Consider the following 22,930-nt stretch of genomic DNA (forward strand, 5'->3'; position numbering starts at 1 on the left):
TGAAAATATAAGTCAACTATTAACTCAGGCCCTAAGCTTTGGCCTTACTTATTGTGCTTAATTCATGTACTGTTCATAAACATAGCTCTTAAATTAATAAGGTATTCCTTTTGCTAATTCTGCACAGCTTAGAAAACTATAGAATTTAAGTGAAAATACATTTGGAATAATTCTTTAGAGCTTTATACTGAGCTAGTACTTCAGAAGAGAAAACATCATATTCACTCCCAAAGTGCTTTAATGTAGCTAGATGAATAGGAATTTGATTCTAACTTTTAATTAACTCTAATAACTAATCTTTAATTGAAATCAATAACTAATATAAGAGAAGATACCTTTTTAACCTTCCAAGTATATTAATTTTTATCAATGCCCATATTCTTTCTTAATTTTTCTTTTAGTTTAAAAAGTACAATGAGAATCAAGATGAAATCAGAAAGAGGGTGTTTGAGATGGCTAATTATGTCAACATGGTAAGACGTATTTTATTACCTGCAGTTTTAAACAGTTTGCTGGGAGATGTCTTTGGGTTTTTCAATGAACACACTTGAAGCAGGGAAGCAAAGTCAAGATACTTGAGACCAGTGTGGCTGACTGGCTCCCGAAGGATGACCACAACTTTTGCTACACAGGTGAACATGAATATTAAAACCACAAACCAACACTTTTCTTATTTACCTGTCACACTATTCTCAGGTATAAGAAGACATAAAAACTGGTTTTACATGGGTGCATTGTGTTTTCCAAAAATCCACTAAGAAAATGCTGAAGACCAAATCCTGACAGAAAGCTGATCCAGAGGGGAAAAATAATTTCAAAAATGCAAAGCACTGTCACAGTAGCATATTTCATAAACAATTATCTCATGTAATCCCCAGAACAATCCTAAATGTTACTAAAGCCTAATGTATAGCTAAGGAATCATATTCTCAGAAACAAAGTAACTCACCTAAGATCACGAAGTGAGAAAAGGATACCATGAGGTTTGAATATAGATTTGTCAGATTTCCAAACCCATTTGAGTCATACAACTGTTGACTATGTTCTTTGGACATGATTGTGTTATCTAATTTCCAAAATATTTTTAAAATGATTTTACAACCTTTAAGTACTAATTATTAGTTTTCTGTTTGTTGGAATATATAGTTGGCATACTTATTTTGAAATTAATGAGTCTCTTTGTGGTATTCTATAAATGCTCTAAAGATAATTTTTTGTTGTACAATATAATGCTGTAATATACTTATTTTGATATGCATATACATAGTGAAGTGATTACCAATATATATGAAATAAATATATTACCAATATATATGAAATAAAAGAAGTAATAAATTTCCTTCTTACGCTGATGGGAATGATTTGTGGAGGGCTAAACATTGATGCAGGAAAGACAGAAGAATTGTTGGAATAATCTTGATGGGGGCAGAAATAAGAGATTTAGTACATACGTGGAGAAACTGGTCTTAGACTCAGAGGTTGTTCATTTATATAGTAGATGGGGAGGCGCAGAATGTTTGGACAAGAATAGGTGAGGGGATAGGCCAACGGTGGGAGCTTGTGGACATTCTCTTCAGATTGCTCTTATACTCTCAGTGAATGTGGAAGCAAGGACAACTGTGAAAGTCAGATTTAAAGGAAATGTTAGAATTACTAGGAAGAGAAGTATAAAAAAAGTGTGCAGAAAGCTGCGTGTGAATGGAATTTGGAAATACAGCAGTTTTGCTGGAAAGCGTTAAGGACTACTTGAGGTTGGTAGTCACAGCTTTAAAGTGAGAGCAATCAGGGTCAGGCGCAGTGGCTCATGCCTGTAATCCCAGAGCTTTGGGAGGCTGAGGTGGGCGGATCACGAGGTCAGGAGATCGAGATCATACTGGCTAACATGGTGAAACCCTGTCTCTACTAAAACAACAACAACAACAACAAAAAAAAAAAAAACAAAAAATTAGCCGGGCGTGGTAGTGGGTACCTGTAGTCCTAGCTACTCGGGAGGTAGAGGCAGGAGAATGGCATGAACCTGGGAGGCAGAGCTTGCAGTGAGCCAAGATTGCACCACTGCACTCCAGCCTAGGAGACAGAGCAAGACTCCGTCTTTTTTTTTTTAAAAAAAAAAAAAAAAAAAAAAAAAAGGAGAGCAATCAGAACAGTGTGTTTTCCCCTGTGTTCAAGGGCAGAAGGAGGAGAGGTTTAGAGGCAAGTTGCTTTTAACCAGGATTGGAGTTTTGTCAGGTGAGTAAAATTAAGCAAGAAAGGAACAAGGAAGTTAAGGAAGTTGAGGGAATAATCAAGTGAAGGATGATAACATGGCTGGATTTTAACTTCACTCTCAGTAACGGCATTCCTTAATGCTTTTCTTGTTTTCCAAACTACCTTTTTTTTAAGAAGTATTTAAGTTTCTTAGCAGAAAGTTGCTGGTGAGAATGTCACTGTGCACTTTTAGAAACTATAGTAGTAATTTAAGCTTTTATCTTTAGAGTAAGCATATTGTCTCATAAGCTTAACTCATTATTTCTAAAGTTTATCCCATATGCATTGTGGATTATTTGGTTCAATTCATGTTTAAGATTAGAGGACCATTGTCTAATTCTGAAAATACATAAAATGGGTGGCTCATAAATGACAGCAATTTATTGCTCACAGTTCTGGGGGCTAGGAAGTCCAAATCAAGTTCCATCAAGATTTGGTTTCTGGTGAAGATTGTCTTCCTGGCTTGGAGACAGCTGCCTTCTCACTGTGCCTTTATATGGTGGAAGGGACAAAGCAATTCTCTGGGGATCTCTTTTTTAAGGGCACTAATCTCATTCATGAGGGCTCCACTCTCATAACCTAATCACCTCCCAAAGGCCCCACCTCCTAACACACCATCACCTTGGGGGTTAGGATTTCAACACATGAATTTTGGGGGACACAAACATTCAAACTATAGCAACTACTTAGCTTATTGTAAATGCATCGATGTACATTTGATCATATTGTGTTACCACTTTAATGCCTAAACCGGCACTGAGCAAACTTTGCTAATTCTGAAATATTCTCACTCTGAGAGCACTGAAAAACATATAGGCAATTGAAGCCATAGTAATGGGCCACTGACACAAAATTGTAGTATTTCTTAAGAGCACAAACAGGAATATTTTGTCTTAACAGGGCCTTTTCTACACCACCCCAACCCCCCCAAAAAAGAAATTTACAGACCTGAACTATCTTAGGGTATCTGTCTTTTGTTTTGAATGGGAGTTTTAGTGTCTACAAAATAGTCAATACATTCTGTTTCACAAATGTGCTTGGAAATAAGGTTTTTATACTGCTGTGATGAATGTTTAAAAATACAAAATACATTGAAAATGTTTGATATGATATCACCATTATAAGTAATTGCTTTGCCATTTATTTTCTTTGGACAGCTTTATAAAAAACTCAATACTCATGTGGCCTTAGTTGGTATGGAAATATGGACTGACGAGGATAAGATAAAGATAACCCCAAATGCAAGCTTCACCTTGGAAAATTTTTCTAAATGGAGGGGGAGTGTTCTCCCAAGAAGAAAGCGTCATGATATTGCTCAGTTAATCACGTATGTACAGATTTTCCCCCATTGCACACTATGTGGTATTTGGTGGATGCTTTTCTGAACCTTGGCAAAGTGAGGTGTATACATAGGGGAGTAGACATTTATAGAGCACTTACTTGGATTATATGTCAAATATGCTCTTATTTTGGATCCAAGTATTTTATTTTTCAAAAAAAAAAGCAATGATTCATAAAAAGTTTGTTTTTATTGGGTATACAGGAAGAAAAGACAAGTTTATATAATGGAAAGATAGTTTTTGATTCAGTGTTTAATTAAAGAACTGATTGGCTTTAGGTTCAAGTTAGAAGAAACCTCTAAGATATTATTAGAAGAAAAAATAAGTATTATATTCTAACCCCACATCTTCACTCATTTATTTCCTGCTGAAATATCCAGTTAACAACAATAGGGGAAATAAATCTAATGGCTATAAATTATGTGAGACTGGAGGGTGTGCCTCAAAACGGTCAAGAAAATGCTGCTGGTAGCTGGGTAATACTTAGTTGAAATCAGATAGAAGGAAGCAGTAAGGATTGTCTTGAAGTTACTGGAGAGTCTATTATCTAAGAAAACCATGAATTTCATGGGAAATCAGTGAACTATGTCCACCAGAATTAGTTAATATTCCTGTGCTGGTCATCTGTTACTGCATGACAAACGAGCTTGAATTTCTGGTCTTGAAATAAGGCTTCTTCACTTACATAATTGGCATGTGGGCTCATTTGGCTGGAACAGTGAGTCTGGTTGGTCATGTTTCTGTCTATATCCCCTTTCATGTGCCCAGCTTGAGCTTCCCTTCAATATGGCTATCTTAGAGTAGGTGGACTTCTTACTAGGTGTCTAGTTTTTCTCAGACTAAGCATTTCAAGAGGCACAAGATAATGCATCAAGGTTTTTTATGACCTAACTACAAAAGTCACAGGGTGTCATTACTGGTGTATTATCTTAATCAAGGGTAAGTTGTAGGGCCAATCCAGATTCAAGGGGAAGGCACTACTCAGGCTGAGAATACTGCAAGGTTGGCTCATTGGGGGGTCACCTTTGGGAAGTAGCCTACACAATTTCTTAATTTGGAAAGGTGAGTTTTAGACTCAAGAGCCCATTCTTTGTGGAGGGGTTTAGTGATTTTCCAAGGTCTCATAGCTGGTAAGTAATAAGGGAGCCAGACAAATTACTGAATACTCCATCACTGTACAGTAATAGTGTAGAAGCTTAAAAATAATAGACGAGATGATAAATGTATAGGTAAAAATAAATGATGATACAATGTCAAGAATCAGAAAACAATGAAAACAGAAAGGAAATATTTGTTCTTCCAGTTATGCAATTAATGTCTTACCATTTACCAAACAAATTAACAAAAGATACCTATACTTAGGTATAAGTAGTTTAAAAAATTAGAGTCCAAATATACTCTGTTCACTTAAAAGGTAAACCAAAATACATAACTCCAAAATGAAGGAAATGTTTTTGCAAATGAGCAAGTGGGGAGAACTGAAACCACAAAAATGTAGAATGAAGTATAAATAATTTTGTGATATAATTTTAAAAGAGATTACAGGTATCATAAACCTTTTAAGTATGTATAATGTAAAATATATTTTCAAAATAAATATCTGAAATCAGACTAAATGGATAAAATCTGCAGGGAATGAAAAATTGAGAAGTTTTCTCATTTATTTTACACAGCAGAATCGATACTCTCTATTTTTAATATTGTTTTATGGAAAATACAGGTTCAATTTCCCATGTAAATGCATCTACTAAGGAAATTAAAAACCGGATGCAAATTTGGCAAATTTCCAGAGACAATTAAGGGCCAGGATCTTGTACAGATAGAAAAAAAACTAAAAGGAACAAGTATGAAATGATTGAAGATTTATAGAAAAATTAAAAGGAATCAAAAAAGCAAATTAAAATTACTAAAGAGTGCTGACGAGTTGATGGGTGCAGCACACCAACATGGCACAAGTATACATATGTAACAAACCTGCATGTTATGCACATGCACCCTAGAACTTAAAGTATAATAATAAAAAAAATTTAAAAAAAGGAAAAACATATTAGCTATGTAAGTGCAAATGATTCAAACCCCTCTCTAGTATAAAAATTATTTGAATAATATAAATGATCACTAATAAAAATGCTTTCAAAATGGGCCCAATCCCTAAACCTACTGTACTAAAACAGTGCTAATGTAAAACAAAAGTATGTGATATAAAAATATGAGTAAAATATAAATAAAAACAAAGCCTGTGTGCTAATGCTAATATCAAAACAAGATGTATATGGAGAAATACGTATTAGGACCAAAAATAGCCTTTCTTTTTTCTTCACAAGGGATACATATCACAATGAAAAGTGTTATAATCAGAAATCATAGAAAATATTCCACATAATTCTATCTAGGTGTTTGGATTTTAAGTGACACAAAAGCCGTTCTACAGAAAAATGCCTTATGCAAATTCAAAAACTGAAGAAAAACATTGAGTGATGGTTCACAGTGAGTTTTTCTGGTAACCATTTACGGTTTTGGATGAATTGTCTATAAAAATAGAGCTTAGTATTATAATTTTTTATATCAATTTATTCCTTTCTTGCAGAGCAACAGAATTTGCTGGAATGACTGTGGGTCTTGCATTTATGTCTACAATGTGTTCTCCTTATCATTCAGTTGGTGTTGTTCAGGTCTGTATGACAATAAACTGTTGGTACTATGATTTACTTTTACCAAATGCTTTAAAAAAATCTATAGAGAAGATCATGATAGTTTTTCTCCTTTAGTCTGTTAACATGGTAAATAATATTGATTGAATTTCAAATGTTGAACTAATTTTGCATTCGAGGGTAAACTCAACATAGTGATGATGCATTATCTTTTTAATATATTGTTTAGCATGAAGTTTTTGGCTAAAAACTCTCAATAAACTAGGTATTGAAGGAACATATCTGAGAATAATAGCTATTTATGATAAACTGACAGCCAATATCATACTGAATGGGCAAAAGGTAGAAGCATTCCTTTTGAAAACCAGCACAAGACAAGGATGCCCTTTCTCACCACACCTATTCAACATAGTATCGGAAGTTCTGGCCAGGGCAATCAGGCAAGAGAAAGAAATAAAGGGTATTCAAATAAAAAGACAGGAAGTCAAATTGTATCTGTTTGCAGATGACATGATTGTATAATTAGAAAACCCCATCGTATCAACCAAAAATATCCTTAAGCTGATAAGCAAATCCAGCAGTGTCAGGATACAAAATCAATGTGCAAAAATCACAAGCATTCCTATACACCAGTAACAGAGAGCCAAATCACGAGTGAACTCCTATTCACAATTACTAAAAACAGAATAAAATACCGAGGAATATAACTTACAGGGGATATGAAGGACCTCTTCAAGGAGAACTACAAACCACTGTTCAAAGAAATAAGAAAGGACACTAACGAATGAAAAAATATTCCATGCTCATGGATAGGAAGAATCAATATCATGAAAATGGCCATACTGCCCAAAGTAATTTATAGATTCAGTGCTATACCCATCATACCATTGACTTTCTTCACAGAATTGGAAAAACCTACTTTAAATTTCATATGAAACTAAAAAAGAACCTGCATAGCCAAGACAATCCTAAGGATAAAGTACAAAGCTGGAGGCATAACACTATCTGACTTCAAACTATACTACAAGGCTACACAGTAACCAAAACAGCATGGTACTGGTACCAAAACAGATATACAGACCAATGGAACAGAATAGAAGCCTCGGAATAACACCACACATCTAGAACCATCTGATCTTTGACAAAACAGACAAAAACAAGCAGTGGAGAAAGGATTCTCTATTTAATAAATGGTGCTGAGAAAAGCGTACAGATTTTTTAAGAGTATGCCTCTCTTTCTTCCCATCTATTGTGCTATTGTTATCATATGTTTAACTTTATATCACATAAATACACAATACATTATTTTGTTTTAGATATCCATCTTTGATTGCAATTTAAAATTAAAATATTTTTCATTTGTACAACAAACCCCCATGACACAGTTTACCTAACAATCCTGCACTTGTACCTGTGAACTTATAATAGAAGTTTAAAAAAGTTTTATATTTACCATCACTTTATTGCATTTCCAGGACTCTTTACTTCTCTATAAAAGTCCAAATTTCTATCTAGTATATATTTTTTCCTTTCAAGGGAATTTTTAAAAAACATTCCTTATAATACAGTAAATTCTTTCAGTTTTGTTTGTCTAAGAAAGGTTTTATCTTACTTTCGTTTTGGATATATTTTCACAGACTTTTTGGATGTCCTGTAACCCCAACTTACCGGTGGATTCAAGGGAAGTTATAGTTATCTATCTGCCTTATCCTTGTTAGTGTAAGAATAATGTTCTTTCCAGCATTCTACATCCTAGATAGAAATGGAATTAACATACTTTTTAGTTACTATCTTTTGAGTCTGGGTTTGTGATAGGCTTCATGGATGTACCGAGGAAGTAAAATACATATTTTCAAATTTGAAATATCTTGCCACAAAATTGGAAGAGAAACTGGCCTACCTAAAGCAATAGTTCTAACATATAGTAGGTAGCTTAGTACTACTTTATGGAAGTGAAAACCATGCTAGGAATTCATAAGAGATGATTGTTGATGAATATTAACATAGTTAGGAAAGGTTGCATTAAGATGGACCTCAGCCTGTAATCCCAGCACTTTTGGAGGCTGAGGAAAGTGGATCACCTGAGGTCAGGAGTTCAAGACCAGCCTGGCCAACATGGTTAAACCCTGTCTCTACTGAAAATACAAAAAAATTAGCTGGACATGGTGGCTGGTGCCTGTAATTTCAGCTACTCAGAAAGCGAGGCAGGAGAATCACTTGAACCCAGGAGGCAGAGGTTTCAGTGAGCAGAGATTGCACCATTGCACTCCAATCTGGGCAACAAGAGCGAGACACAGTCTCAAAAAAAAAAAAAAAAAAAAAAAAAAAAAGGACCTCAAAGGGTAGGCAGGATTTAGAGCGGGGCAAGACAGAATGGGGATCATTTGAGGGCAAAAATCATTTAAGTTAGGAAAACCATTATTCGAAGAAAGAAACTATAATTTGAAAGGAAGTTCAGATAGGCCTCTAAACACATTTTAATTTTTCTTGGGATTTTTGGCTTGCATTTTTCCCCATTTGGAGAGCTCTATATTTCTATATAGGAGGGTTTACCATGTTCATCTCAAAAGAATGAAAGAATGTACAGTGTATAGGTATCAACTTTCCAATTTACGCAGCTGTTCCTTGTCTGCCACTCTTGTACTGTTCCTCATCAAACTTTACATTTAGTTATTTGATATGAAGTAGATAAGAGAATCAGACTTCTGTAGGTGGATGTTACTGGCAGATTCTTGTCTCCTCAATAGGACATTTTACCCTGCAATAATTCTTCTGCATTGTTTCATTGCTCCTGGATAATTTATAGCTGCAAGCTCTAATTTATCTGCAAGCTTGGAGTTGAGTCCAAGCACCTCAAACCAGAAACAATCTGGTGATCAAGTTGGCTATAGGCTGATTTCATGCAATGGGCAAGTTTTTAAATGACTGATGTCTACTCCTGGCAATTATGGAATTGAGAAAGATACAAATAGAGCTAAAGTGCTAGGCTGACAAACAATTTTAGATCCCTAATGGCCAAATGCATCGAAGACTTCTAAAAGGCAAGCCAAAGGTAAGGGAGATATATCACTTTTAAGAAGTTCTTATTTCTTATTGTTGATGAAAATTTGCCATCTTTCTTGGAAGGAAAACTGGAACAACTTCCTTCGTTCTAGGAACCTACTCAAAGAGCAAAGGGCAGACCATACATGCTGTGATGGGCATTCAGTTCCATTTAGTACCGTGTGTGTGTGTGTGTGTGTGTGTGTGTGTGAGAGAGAGAAAGAGAGAGAGAGAGAGAGAGAGATGGCGAGTGAAGTATAATTTCAGTCGAAAATCAGAGAATCTTTTCTTCTTTCACACCCTTAGGACCATAGTGACAATCTTCTTAGAGTTGCAGGGACAATGGCACATGAAATGGGTCACAACTTTGGAATGTTTCATGACAACTATTCTTGCAAGTGTCCTTCTACAATATGTGTGATGGACAAAGCACTGAGGTGAGGCTCATCTGGGCTCTGGGGACATGCTATGTAGCCCTGGTTTTGATCCACCATGGGCTGTACTACTTTAGGTCATCTTCAACAACGTGTTCAAGTTTTTGAGTCATTAAATAAATGTGCATTTGTGCGAAGCCACCTCATCTATATGTAATATTTTTTAATAACTCAGACATAATTTAAACATATTGTCTCTTTGCTGTTGGGACAATTCATCATTTTATCCTCATCTGTACAAGACCTGGCTTCAGAAAAATCATTAGCATTTATCAGATTTTCCATGAATTCAGAATAGATGGTGGTCAGAAAAGAGTTCTAGAATAAAACTCTAATTAAAGAAGAAACTGCTCATAGGACAATGAGGACAGTCTATGAAAAGACATCACACATTCCTACCCTGAGTTAGGCAAAATTTTTAGGCAATCTTATCTTTTAAAATCTCACCATCTACATCAGGTATAACTCCCAGTGCAATCCCTCCCCCCTCCCCCCTCCCCATGATAGGCCCCGGTGTGTGATGTCCCCCTTCCCGAGTCCAAGTGATCTCATTGTTCAGTTCCCACCTATGAGTGAGAACATGCGGTGTTTGGTTTTCTGTTCTTGTGATAGTTTGCTAAAAAACAAAAACAAAAAAAAAAAAAAACTCACCATCTTTTTTATATATTCATGTCCTCTTTTCTATACATACAACTCACTCTATAAACTCTATTTCCTCTTTTCTATTTTCATTTCCTCCCTCAGCCCACTCAAGCTAGGGTCATTCTCCAAAGCCCCTGCACGAAACAGCATATAGCTGCATGCCAGTTACAGAGCTTACGTTACCTCTCCCCTCTATTACAGCAGTTTTAAACCTCATCTTTATCTGTATAATGAAGAGATCCTATCAGTAGGAATTCCTCTAAAGGAAAGTGAATTCTGAGACATGTAAATACATATTTTGGTACCTTTAGGTCTCTTTACAACACCCAAATGATCTAAGATTATCTGGAGAAGTCAGAGATGTATTTGTTTTATTAAAGTGGCCTGGATGCTATACTTTGAAATATGACTATATTTTCTCATGAAATTGGAGGTGTTTGTGTCCACCCAGGTAGGTTACTTCAGGCATGCAAATGAGCTCACGATCTGGAAGTTAGTCAGTGGATTGGATTTTATCTTTTGGGGCAGGCTGTGGGTGTAATTGTGCCTAATGTCAGATACTGCTTCCCACATTTTAAGCATGACTATATTCCAGTTTTTCTTTCCTTATCTTCACAGCTTCTATATACCCACAGACTTCAGTTCCTGCAGCCATGTCAGCTATGACAAGTTTTTTGAAGATAAATTATCAAATTGCCTCTTTAATGCTCCATTGCCTACAGATATCATATCCACTCCAATTTGTGGGAACCAGATGGTGGAAATGGGAGAGGACTGTGACTGTGGGACATCTGAGGTACGGCCAATCACTTTCTAAAAGGATATGGTTGTTTCTCAATTGCTAAGAAGATAAACTATAAAATAATGTGTGGCCCACTATAACATTGTAGGTTTTTTGGGTAATTTTGGATATGTCTATTTGTAGGTATTTTCCAGGAAAATCTTTCTGACAACGAACCCTGAACTGCTGAACAGACCTTACTATTTTCTCTCTCAGGGTTCTATCCTCATTCCTTTTTTTAAGTACTATTTACTAACTTGGGCTTTGTGTCCTCCTCCCTCCCTTTCTAAATGAAATACTTAAAGTTCCCTACGTGACTATGACTTATCCAGTATTACTTTAGACAGAGCACTATGAGTGCTCAGAGTACAAAGAGCTTGCTGGTTCAAGGTCACTGGGCTGGCAAATGGAGGAGCCAAGAACTGATATCAAATGTATCTGTTTTCAGCTCTGAAACACAAGACCACCCAGCACAGGGATCTGGTGCATCCCTTACTGCTTTGGGACTCAGGAGTTATTGCCATCAGAAGTTCTGTGCTAACCTTCTTCACAGGGCAGCTGGGATTTTGAATGGGACCTCTGCTTCCATGTTATTAGTGCTTAACATAAGTAATGCATCAAGCCTTCAGAGTATTGGCTTTCAGTAACTTTGAAATATGATTATATATTTAATTACGTATTTATTCAATCTATGAGAAAAAGTAGTCTGTCCTGGTTGATGCCTATATTTGAACTAAGGGCCAGAGTTTTAACACTAAAATATTGTAACTCTAAAACTCTCAATCTTCTATGGGAATCTAGACAGCTGCAGGGAACAGTTTTGAGGTAGGAGTTTCTCCAATACCTTTTGCAGGTAGGATTCTGACACAAAGCAGAGAGACTAAGACAAAGTATTTGCATCGAGCACAGTTGAATTAAAGTTTGATAAAGAGCTATATCTTGAGCTTTTCAGTAGATATCCTAGCAATTGGATCTACTGCTAGATATGTACATAACTGATGAGTTGAAGGAATTATATTCTATAATTAGACAAATCTTATTTTAAGAGCTGTGTTTTTTCTTCATGTTTTACCAAAAAGAATAAATCTTTCCTTAGTATTATTGGAGACTGAGGAAACTAGTTAATAGAAAAATGACATAAGTGGAATTCAGATAAACCACAAGCCATCAGTTGCTCCAAAATTTCAGGGTTTCTAATTTTTTTATCTTTATTTTTGAAAAAGTCATATTTAGACTCCATGAAAGTAACATATGCCTGATGACTGTATTATGTTACAAATTGTGCTGAACTGGGACCAAAAAGTAATGTTGTATTTACATTTGTTTCTCATATTTCTTAGGAATGTACCAATATTTGCTGTGATGCTAAGACATGTAAAATCAAAGCAGGTTTTCAATGTACATCAGGAGAATGTTGTGAAAAATGCCAAGTAAGATTATTTTATTCTATTTTAATAATTATTACATTTTTTTACATTAACATCTCAGTGATTATGTTAACCAAAACAAGCAATGTAATATTTTTCTTTGTATGAAATGATATATTTGCTATTTATGAAGCACTTACACAGTGTTCTACATACATGGCCTATTGAATCTTCCAATGATCCTTCATAGGAGATATTATTTCATTTTGTTTTTGAGAATAAAATGCAGAGTAGAAAATGACCAAAATAATATGGCCACTATTTGTTACAGCCTGGATAAACCTGAGAACATTATGCTAAGTGAAATAAGCCAGCATAAAAAGACAAACACTGCATACTGGTCTCATATGTGGAATCCAAAAATGTTGAATACATGCATAGTAGAATGGTGTTTACTAAGGGCAAGGAGGCTTGGGAAATGGGGAGATGTTGGTCAAAAGGGACAAAGTTATAGTTATTTAGCATGAGTAAGGTTAAAGATGTAATGTGCAACATGACTATAGGTACAGGTACAACGTGACTATGTTGTATATTAATAATTTGCTAACAGAGTAGATTTTAAGTGTTCTCACCACACAGACACACACATCCACACCCACACCTATGTAAGAGACCAATACATCAATTTGTTCGACTGTAGTAATCATTTCTTTCTAAAATTCTTTTTAAAGTTTTGTGGGCACATAGTAGGTGTACATATGTAGTAAGCACTTCACTATGTATATATATGTTAAAAACATCATGTACACCTTAAATATAGACAACAAAAAAATGTAAAAACAAACATGGCCACTGTTGAGTGGGATAACCCCAAGTGTGACTGTCTCCAAAGCCACAGCTAGTTACTCCTACCTGCTGCTGTTTCTCATGCTTCATGGCTTTCTCAGGTCAAATCTCACACAACTGATTGTAGCTCCCGTTAACAATGTGTGTGATGGAAGAAGTTTTATTCTGAGTAGTGTGGAGGTGTCCCTAACTTCAATCTTTGAAGCCACTTCAGGGTGAAATTCTTCTAAATAAGACATGTCATGTTCTCTGTGGTGCTTTTCTGAATTGTCCTTCAAGTTTAGTATTTAACTTTCTATTGTTGCATATCCTTTTACATTGTGAGGGTGTGTTTGTTTCCATAGTTAGATTGACTCCTAAGGCCAGAAGACTGATTCACTTTCACCTAGCACAGAATTTTATACATTTTAAATGATCTGTAACTGCAGCATGGATGTGTAGATGGCATACCAGGTTATAAGGAATGCTTGGTGTAATTTTGTTTTTAATGTCGGAGAGAGAGGAAAGAAGTCCAAAAGGAAGTAAATTTGAGAACTTAAGCAGTACTCAAAGAGTGTTTAGTAAATGCTGTTTGTTAGATTATGGTACATAAAAAAGTATCCAGTTTCTTACTATTTATTTAGAGCAATGATATACATATATGAAACATATGAAAATATAATGTGTGGTTCAATGGCCATGTAGATAGCATAATGATATATTAAACTTTTTTGTACAGTCTCACTTGATTTTCACAATGCCCTTGTAAAGTAGATGTTGGATGGGGACAAGGATTTTCAGAGAGATTAAATCCATTTTCTAGAGTTCAGCACTCAGACATGCACAGAGCCAAGATTCAAATTCCTATCCTCTAAATCTGAATTCAAGGCTCTTCCCAAGCACATGAAAACAGGAGCAACAATTTGTATTGAAGATGTCAGAGGAGACTTGGTGGGAAAGGGGCTTTCAACTGGACTTAAAGTATTTTGGACAAAAGAGATTTAGACATAAAACAACAACAACAAAAAAAGAATTTCCAAATGAGGACACAGAAACAGCAAAGACATAAGAGGAGATACAAGCATGGTCTGTCTGGAGCCATGGGTTGAATTTGGAGGATCTCACATGCTTGCATTGAAATTTGGATTTGATCCCATCACTGGCATTAAGATATTCAAAGTTATTTAATGCAGTAAAAAATCTGCTCCTGTTAGAAAGGAAAAAACAAACAAACAAACATACATGCTTTCTCAGTTTTGCAGGAATGGCAGAATGTTTCACTAACATTTCTCTGAGCAAATAAGAGTAAGATTTGCAGTATCTGATTACAATGGAGTTAATATATCAAGGGAATATTTGGTTATTTCTCCCTCATGATAAGTCATTCTATGAAAGAAGTGAGTTGAAAGGAACCAGCTGAACTTACAATAAAAGGAATTAAAGATTAGGAAACTCGAGGCCTGGGAAAGTCCGAGTCTGCTGATCTGGTGGTTTGTAAACTTATCTCCTTGAATACCGAAGACCCAGTTCACCAGTACATCTCTGAAGTTGCAGATTTAAATCTCCTTGGAGTTCCTGATAGAGATGCATTCAACCAAGGGAGAAATAACTCCCTTCCTTATATCTAAGTTGGTGCCTGGTTTTTTTTTTTTCCCCCTGTACTTTTCTACATTATGTTTCTTTGGTGTTTTTGGTACAAATTCAGAAATATTGATTGCTTAAAATCTTAGGGCATTAACCAATATTAATAGAAGTGATATATCAGATGATGGCTTTAATTTATAATGACAACGTAAGCTTCAGCGAAATGACACCTCAAACTACTATGCCCAAAAAGTCCAAATGGAAAAATCTTTGTGTTAATTTGAGGTATCAGGGTAAAGCAGGTAGGGAAAACAAAAAGCCGTCTATTTTTGTTTTTCTACAGTTTAAAAAGGCTGGGATGGTGTGCAGACCAGCAAAAGATGAGTGTGACCTGCCTGAGATGTGTGACGGTAAATCTGGTCATTGTCCTGATGATAGATTCCGTGTCAATGGCTTCCCTTGCCATCATGGGAAGGGCTACTGCTTGATGGGGGCGTGCCCCACGCTGCAGGAGCAGTGCACTGAGCTGTGGGGACCAGGTAGGAAGACAAATCTTTTTTTTTGCATGTGCGAAGGAAAACAAATTTCAGATGACAGTGTTTAACCATGGCCAAAGGACCATTCTGCCCTATCCTTCTTAGAAACTTCGAACTCAAAATCATGGAAAGGTTTTAAGATTTGAGGTTGGTTTTAGGGTTGCTAGATTTAGCGAATAAAAATAAGGATGGACCAGTTAAATTTTAACTTCAAATTAACAACCAAGCTTTTTGTCTTAGCATCAGTTTATTCCATAGAATATTTCAGGTGTGCTCCTACTAAAATAAATTATTTGCGTATCTGAAATTCAAATTAAACTGGGTGTCTTTTTTTTTTTTTTTTTAAATCTGGCAACCCTAACTAAGATCATGAACCCTTGGAAATCTCTGTGTGTGTGTGTGTGCACGCGCGTGTGCGCGCACAGGTGTGGCAGAAGCACTGGGGGATGCGACAGAAATAAGGAAAGGTGGAAAAAGGAAAAGAAGAACTCTGGAAATGCAGAAAGGCAATACAGAAAAGTGGAAGTTCTTAAATGGTCACTTTGTCCATAACACCAAAATGTTAGAGACCATATTCTCTAATTTCACCAAGAAGAAAACTTGGAAAAATAAAAGATTAGAGAGATATCTGAAAATTTAAACAGCAATTTATATAGTATTAAATAACTTTATTAGAAAGGCAATTTTAGATCATATAAGTGATCTAGCTTATATGTGAGATCTAAAAAAGTTGAATGCATAGAAGTAGAAAGTAGAAGGCTGGTTTCCAGGGGGTGACAGGGAGGAGGTGGGGAGATGTTGGTCAGAGGATACAAAATGTAAGTTGAAAACAGCAAGTTTTTAAAACCAGTTATTTGGACTTTCTGGATATGATGTCTATTGTGTACATGTATTTAATTGCCATACCCCCTTCCTAATACAGTTTCAGATTCCTACTTAAATGACTGAAACAGTATTTATTAAAATAGAGAAAATCTACATATTCCTAAAATTATTTGAAAGGGGTCATTCCATACCAGAAACTTTTCGTAATTCTTGAAAATACAGCTAAAACAAGATTGAGAAAATCAACAAAAATTCCTGACTTACAATGCACTGTGAAAACAAGAAACCTGGGAAATAAATAGACAAGATCCTAGAAAAACCTCCCTGTAAACTTCTGTCTTTGGCTACAGTCGGTTGAGACACAATTTGAGGAGCAAAGCTCAATGCCGTTAGTACGTCAGCAAGCTCACTGGTGTCCCGGAACCAGGCCTCAGCAATCCTGCCTCCAGTTCATGGATGTGCAAGGTTAAAAAGGTGGAAACAAAATTGACTGTTGGTTAAAAGGCTCATGTTTCCTTGGCTAACTTCAGTATATGGCAAAAACCAGGAGAAAAAAAATCTTTAGCACAGAGGTGAAGTTCTGAGCTTTGCCTTTTTTATCTTGTAGTAAATATTAACTGCAAACAATATTAACTGTTACCCTCCTTTTTCGGACTTTACGATTAGTCTCCTCAGCAAATCTGTAAACTTCCTGGAACAGGGACATTGTCTACGTTGTTCACAGTTGTATTCCCAGTGCCTCCCAGCACAGTACCTGGCTTTAGTAAAAAGCTCAAAATTGTCTATTGAATTAATATTGAATGTATTTATCTGATCATGAAATGGAGTAGACCTCTTAAGTCATACTTTTAAATACAGCCATTATAAAAGGCCAGGGAAAACAATTTGCCTAAATAAAATTCCAAATTTTATAATTCACAGAGGATTACCCATTTGTTTTAAATTAATCTGGGAAGTTTGAAAAGTCTTGCAACTTTGTAAGTAATTTAAAAATCATTCTTTTTGGCATCAAATCATTCCCACAAATCAATTGTAGTTCCAAGTATTGAAAACGTGGCTAAGGCATGAGTAGGCAATTCATCATGAAGAAGAAATACAAATGTCCCATAAAATTAAAACCATTTTAACTCATTAGCAATATACAAAACCTAAATGAAAACAAGTTAATCTTCTACATTTGCTAATTGGCAAAAGTGTGCTACAGATGTTAATGTTCAGTGTCAGTGAAAACATAACCAAACAACTCCCCTCGTACACTGCTGGTAAATATACGAATTAGCATCATCTTTACTGAGAGAAAAATGCATGCACAAAATCTAAAAATAATTGTTTTTACTCTTTCTCCTAGCAATTGCACTCAAATATTTACGACGATTTTTCAGCCAGCACTTTTAATGATAGTGAGTAATCGAAAAACATCTCAAAATCCAAAATATACGGATTAAATAAAATGTATTATTTCAATACAATTCTTGCAGCTGTGATGCTTTAGAAAATTTAATGCCTGGGGAAAGGACAGCTATATTGTTAATTGGCAAGAAGTTATAAAACAGCATGGTGCCAGATATATGAATGATATATTCTACAATATTAGCAGCAATAACTTTGAAGTCTCAGATTAGGAATTTAATGCTTTTCCATGATTATTCATAACTAATGATTCTTCTGTGTAGATATTGTGTAAATATCTACACAGTAGATATTAAAATGAATACATTTTACTAAGATACAAATAATAAAAAAGGTAACAAAGCTCATTTTATCTTGCACACCGAAACACGAAATTCATTTAAAATGTTTTGAGTTTACAAGTCATCATAGTAGGTTTAAAAGTATTTCTTAAAAACAATTCAGTATCTTTATAGGTGTCTGCTTATTTTAACTTAGTTTGCTGTTTGTCAAAGGCTAGACTCAAAAGTTCCAAACGTTTAAGACAGAATTACTTATTTTTATTGAAGAGGGGGCACCTCAGCACCAAGAAGGAACATAGGTCTCTGTGACTCGACAGGATTCTGTTTCCTTATTAATAAATTGAGAATGGCAATAGGCATGGCTAGTATTTGTCAACCATGTACTGCTGATCAGGCTCTATTCTCAGTGACTCACCTGTATTAAGTGATTTAATCTTCAAAACACCTCTGAGGTAGGTACTGTTATATGTAATGTGTATATATACATTTTATATATGTGTAAATATATTAAATATATTCACATATAAATTCTATACCATTTTACAGATGAGAAAACTCAGGGGTTAAAACATTTGCCCATGTTCATGCAATTACTCAGTCTTGCTTAAAGCCTGAGCTCTTAACTAATGTGTTTTGTCTGATAGAGATCTGAGGAAGATTACCTGAGATACGAAATATGTGATGCCTATTTTTGTACCTGGCATATAGTAGGAGTTTGTTGTGGAGTAACAGATTACTTAAAAGATTATTTGTAGTTCCAGCCAGCTAATTTGATACCAAATTACTACACCCATGTTTCTAGGAGTGGTCAATGGAATTATGCTAAAATAGTATTTTTTTTCTTGCTTGTTTTATATTTTATAAATCCCTTGCCAGCACTGAATTTTAAAAATCTCTTTTCAAATATCTCTTGAACCTCAAAAATCGATTTTCTTTTCCCTACTGACTGATCCTGGTCCCAGGAACTGAGGTTGCAGATCAGTCATGTTACAACAGGAATGAAGGTGGGTCAAAGTACGGGTACTGTCGCAGAGTGGACGACACACTCATTCCCTGCAAAGCAAAGTAAGTGGCCTTGTCCGAACCTTCCTGCTTCACAGACTAGAGCAATGGTGCACTTCCAGCTGCACATTCTAATTTATTCCAGTTAAAGGGAAAGCGCATTTGGCCATCAATCATTTGACATTTATTGAGTAACTACTATGTGCCATGATGTGGGCTAGGTACTGAGTCTGAAAAGAAATGAGAAATGGCTTCTTTCTCCAAGTATCTCATGGTGGATGCTTCAGATGACACCAAACACAGTCATTGTTGGGTAGACTGAATGGTTGATGATGGAACAGGCAACAATGAATGGGTCTGGTTGGAAATTTGTCCAGGGATTTCCCAGTATAAATCAGATGCTTTCTCAATCTCATGTTTTTCCTTGTAAGATTCAGAGTAGAAATATTTATCTCCCCAGAGGAATAACAGATGCAGTGCTTGAACAGTTTTAAATTTTCAGTAGAATTACGTAAAGAAAAAATACAATAAGAAAATATTTTCTTATTGACAATTCATGTGAAGAGTTTGTTAGTTTTAGTACTGATTATCTGGGAAAACACTATAGAATAGCACACCAGATGAACGTGAGATTTTTCTATGGTTTATTTTTAATTCGGCAATTTTAAGGTGGCTTTTAAAATTCAATTATAGTAAACTCTTTGTACCTGCTCCAAATTTGACACATGCAGAGTAATTTATAACAAGAGATTGCACAAGATCAACATTTCCCAAAATTTGTCTATTGGACATGAATTTGCTGAATGACAGATATTACCAAACTATGCTTTGGATATAGAGTTATCTCTTGGGAGAATCTGTTCCTAGAGAAGAATCATTTTCTGTGGTCTTGTGGTCTCTTCTCTATAGGAAATCAGGGCAGATTCAGAAGAGGAAATTATGTAAAAGGCAGTATGTGAGGGCCAGAGGAAGAGCAACTGTAGGTGGTGAATGGGAAGAGAGTGGGCCTCGCCGTCTTTCCTCTGCACACACCATTGTCCCATATAACTCTCTGCGTGAGCATTAGTTTCTGCAGCTAGTGGCTCAAGCAGCTCCTTCACCCCACAAACTGCCATCCTAGTCACTTCACAGTAGTCATTGGCTATAGTGTAGAGTTAGCCTGAAATTCCCTGTGCTCTAAAGCCATCCTTTATGGCTTTACCTAAATGATTCAAGAAAAACACACTGTTGCGTTTAGAGAGAATATTTGCCTTTCTCCCTTCCTCAAATATGTTTTCTACAGCCAAGAGATACCAAAAAATCTGATGCCATCACTTTCAGGATACTTTTTCACAGCCCTCTTCTGAATTTTGCATAAAGCAATTGACTTCAATATTATTGTCTTTTAGTCCCGTTGGGCAGTAAATGAATGACTTGATTGAGTGTTGAGCAGTTTAATCTGCACCTTCAGGGAGATAGTTCTTTTAGTAACTCCACTTGATGTCTTGCAGTGTCAAGGGAAGCTCAGCTTTGTTCTGACAGGATTATAGTGGAGATGTGGGCTTTCTTTTGGTTGAGTTATTCTGCAGCCAGTTGTACAAATAAATGAGTAAACTATCTGAAACAAGATAGAAATTGATGTATCAGATGCCGCCATGATGTTAGGAACCCATGTTTTATCTCTAGCTCCATCATCCACATGACCTTCATTTCCAAGTGTTTCTCTAGGCCTGTGATGGCTTCTCCAGCTATCATACTCCAATCAGCAAAAATGAGAAAATGTTGAGAAACAGAAGATAATTCTTCATTTAAGGCCACCTTCTAGAATTTGTGCTTAAGATTGTTTTCTTCTCATGGGCTAGCAGTTAGGCAACTGGCAAAAATTAGGTGTACAGGCATCTGGGTAATGCTGTTTATTTGAGCAATAATGTATTGTGCTAATGTTCAGGCATCTGTTACTGAGAAATAAGGGAAAATGAGTGTAAAGTACAACTAAAAGTCTCAGCTACAGGGAAAAATACATCGGTTAAGTATCCATAGTCCTAGAGCTGATTTGCATTTATATAAAACTGCAGTTTGAATCCTGCAATAAATTTTGGCTTTTTCCTCAGTGACACCATGTGTGGGAAGTTGTTCTGTCAAGGTGGGTCGGATAATTTGCCCTGGAAAGGACGGATAGTGACTTTCCTGACATGTAAAACATTTGATCCTGAAGACACAAGTGAAGAAATAGGCATGGTGGCCAATGGAACTAAATGTGGCCATAACAAGGTAAGTTGACATTGTGGCTTTCACTCAAAATAGTGTTTCTTACTTTGATGTGTTTTGTTGTTTTGCCCCTTGGTTATTCACTACGTGCCTTGTTTCCCAATTTTGGGGTTCACCATGCCTTAATAGAACCCACAGAGTTTGAATTTGGAACACAGAAATGAAAATGGTTCAGAACCTAGTAAATAGCAGGAATAAGCACATCAACATTAACATTCTCAAACCCTATGGTGAAATTTGGAAATTGACTCTCATAGTCATGATTTCAAGAAGAGTATCATATTGTCATGTGGATAACACATGGTAGCATCCGTTTAACTTTCATAGACAAAGTCTGAAAACTCACTGAAAGTGCCAGTGTATGTGATACTGGGCTTCATTTAACAGACCTGTATATCATTAATAATATAATGAACTTATCTCAAGTACAAGTACTGTTTAGCCAGGGCCAACCAACTCACGAACTTTGACAATGAGGAGGTTTGTCTCTCCTAAGAGATTATAATTACCCTATTTATCTCACTAAGATATCCACATGACCAAAGAATTCCCCTGATTTTTCACTGTGGTAAAGCCAGTCCTAAAAACACTATCTTATTTACTTAAACTGATTTCGCTATTCAAAGGTAAATTTATTCAATGGTGAGTCCAAAATTATCTTAGTGGTTCAGTGTGGGTATTGCTCATACAGTTTTAAAAAGTAAATATAAAAAAGTGAATGAGATTGATGTGGTCTCTGAGCCCTTGGAGCTGAAAATAAAAATTTAGCAAAGTTTATTGACATTAAAATATTAGGCCTTCCCTATAAGAAGTACCCACAATATTTAAATTTCTTCCTTACCCCAATTTTTCCTGAAATATATGCCAGCATCAAGCACAAGGAATTTTACATAAAATATAATCTTTAATTGGGTTTTCCAGGTTTCAGATACTAATTTCCTTATATTATCTAGTGCTGAAGACTTTAAAGACATTGAGACATTATCACATGACCTGGCATGAGTGTTGCGGTGCTTGGGTCTTAAGGGAGGAAGGTACTGGGACTAGGGCAGAATTGAGGTGTTTCAGGGTTCCCTGGTATTAAGATCATCTCATTATTGCTTATCCCTGAACTTCTTGCATAGTCATTGCTTCTGGAATATAGAACTGTTTGGATTTATTAAAAATACATAAATGCTTAGATGATTTTATCAACGTTTTTGGGTTGGTTTAAGAGGATAATGTAAGCAACAGAGCCCATCTCTATTTCCCTTCCTCTGCACCAGCCTCCTGGCAGAGCCACCTTAAACAATATCTGCTAGCTTCCTCACACAGACCTCAACTTTCTCATCTACATGCAGACAGGATGAAGCTTCAAATGTTTTCTACATCACTTTCAGGTTTGCATTAATGCAGAATGTGTGGATATTGAGAAAGCCTACAAATCAACCAATTGCTCATCTAAATGCAAAGGACATGCTGTAAGTTCTGCAAATATGTTTCCCTAAGCTCTCTGAATCTTATGACATTCTAGGTCAGTCATAAGAAAGCTAAAGGAATGTTTTCAGCATTAAATGATGAGAATTACTAAGTTTATCCAAGCCTTCAGTAGCATGGTTCAAGGAGAAATTTCTTCTGAGAATCATTCATGAAATGCCTCTCATTCATTCATACTTTATGTAGATAGATGGAAGCCTGGAGATTGGGGTTATTCCTTTTTCGGCATGATTAGGGATT

General features: G+C 35.8%; 1 protein-coding gene across 3 annotated transcripts in view; it reads left to right on the forward strand.

The window, feature by feature from the left end:
- The window catches only part of ADAM28 (ADAM metallopeptidase domain 28), a 64,968-nt gene that overhangs the window by 28,334 nt on the left and 13,704 nt on the right, over positions 1–22,930 (forward strand). For all 3 annotated transcript variants that reach the window (XR_012093667.1, XM_037983672.2, XM_073018001.1), the window contains 10 exons: positions 402–473; positions 3,405–3,574; positions 6,175–6,259; positions 9,587–9,717; positions 10,975–11,152; positions 12,478–12,567; positions 15,257–15,452; positions 18,928–19,030; positions 21,058–21,217; positions 22,594–22,674. Coding sequence is in view for 2 of the 3 variants with exons in the window: in XM_037983672.2 (XP_037839600.2) it covers positions 402–473; positions 3,405–3,574; positions 6,175–6,259; positions 9,587–9,717; positions 10,975–11,152; positions 12,478–12,567; positions 15,257–15,452; positions 18,928–19,030; positions 21,058–21,217; positions 22,594–22,674 (1,266 nt within the window). In the remaining variant the exon portion in view is untranslated. The remainder of the gene's footprint in view (positions 1–401; positions 474–3,404; positions 3,575–6,174; positions 6,260–9,586; positions 9,718–10,974; positions 11,153–12,477; positions 12,568–15,256; positions 15,453–18,927; positions 19,031–21,057; positions 21,218–22,593; positions 22,675–22,930) is intronic.

The sequence above is a fragment of the Chlorocebus sabaeus genome, chromosome 8, assembly GCF_047675955.1.
Source record: "Chlorocebus sabaeus isolate Y175 chromosome 8, mChlSab1.0.hap1, whole genome shotgun sequence".
Lineage (NCBI taxonomy): Eukaryota > Metazoa > Chordata > Mammalia > Primates > Cercopithecidae > Chlorocebus > Chlorocebus sabaeus.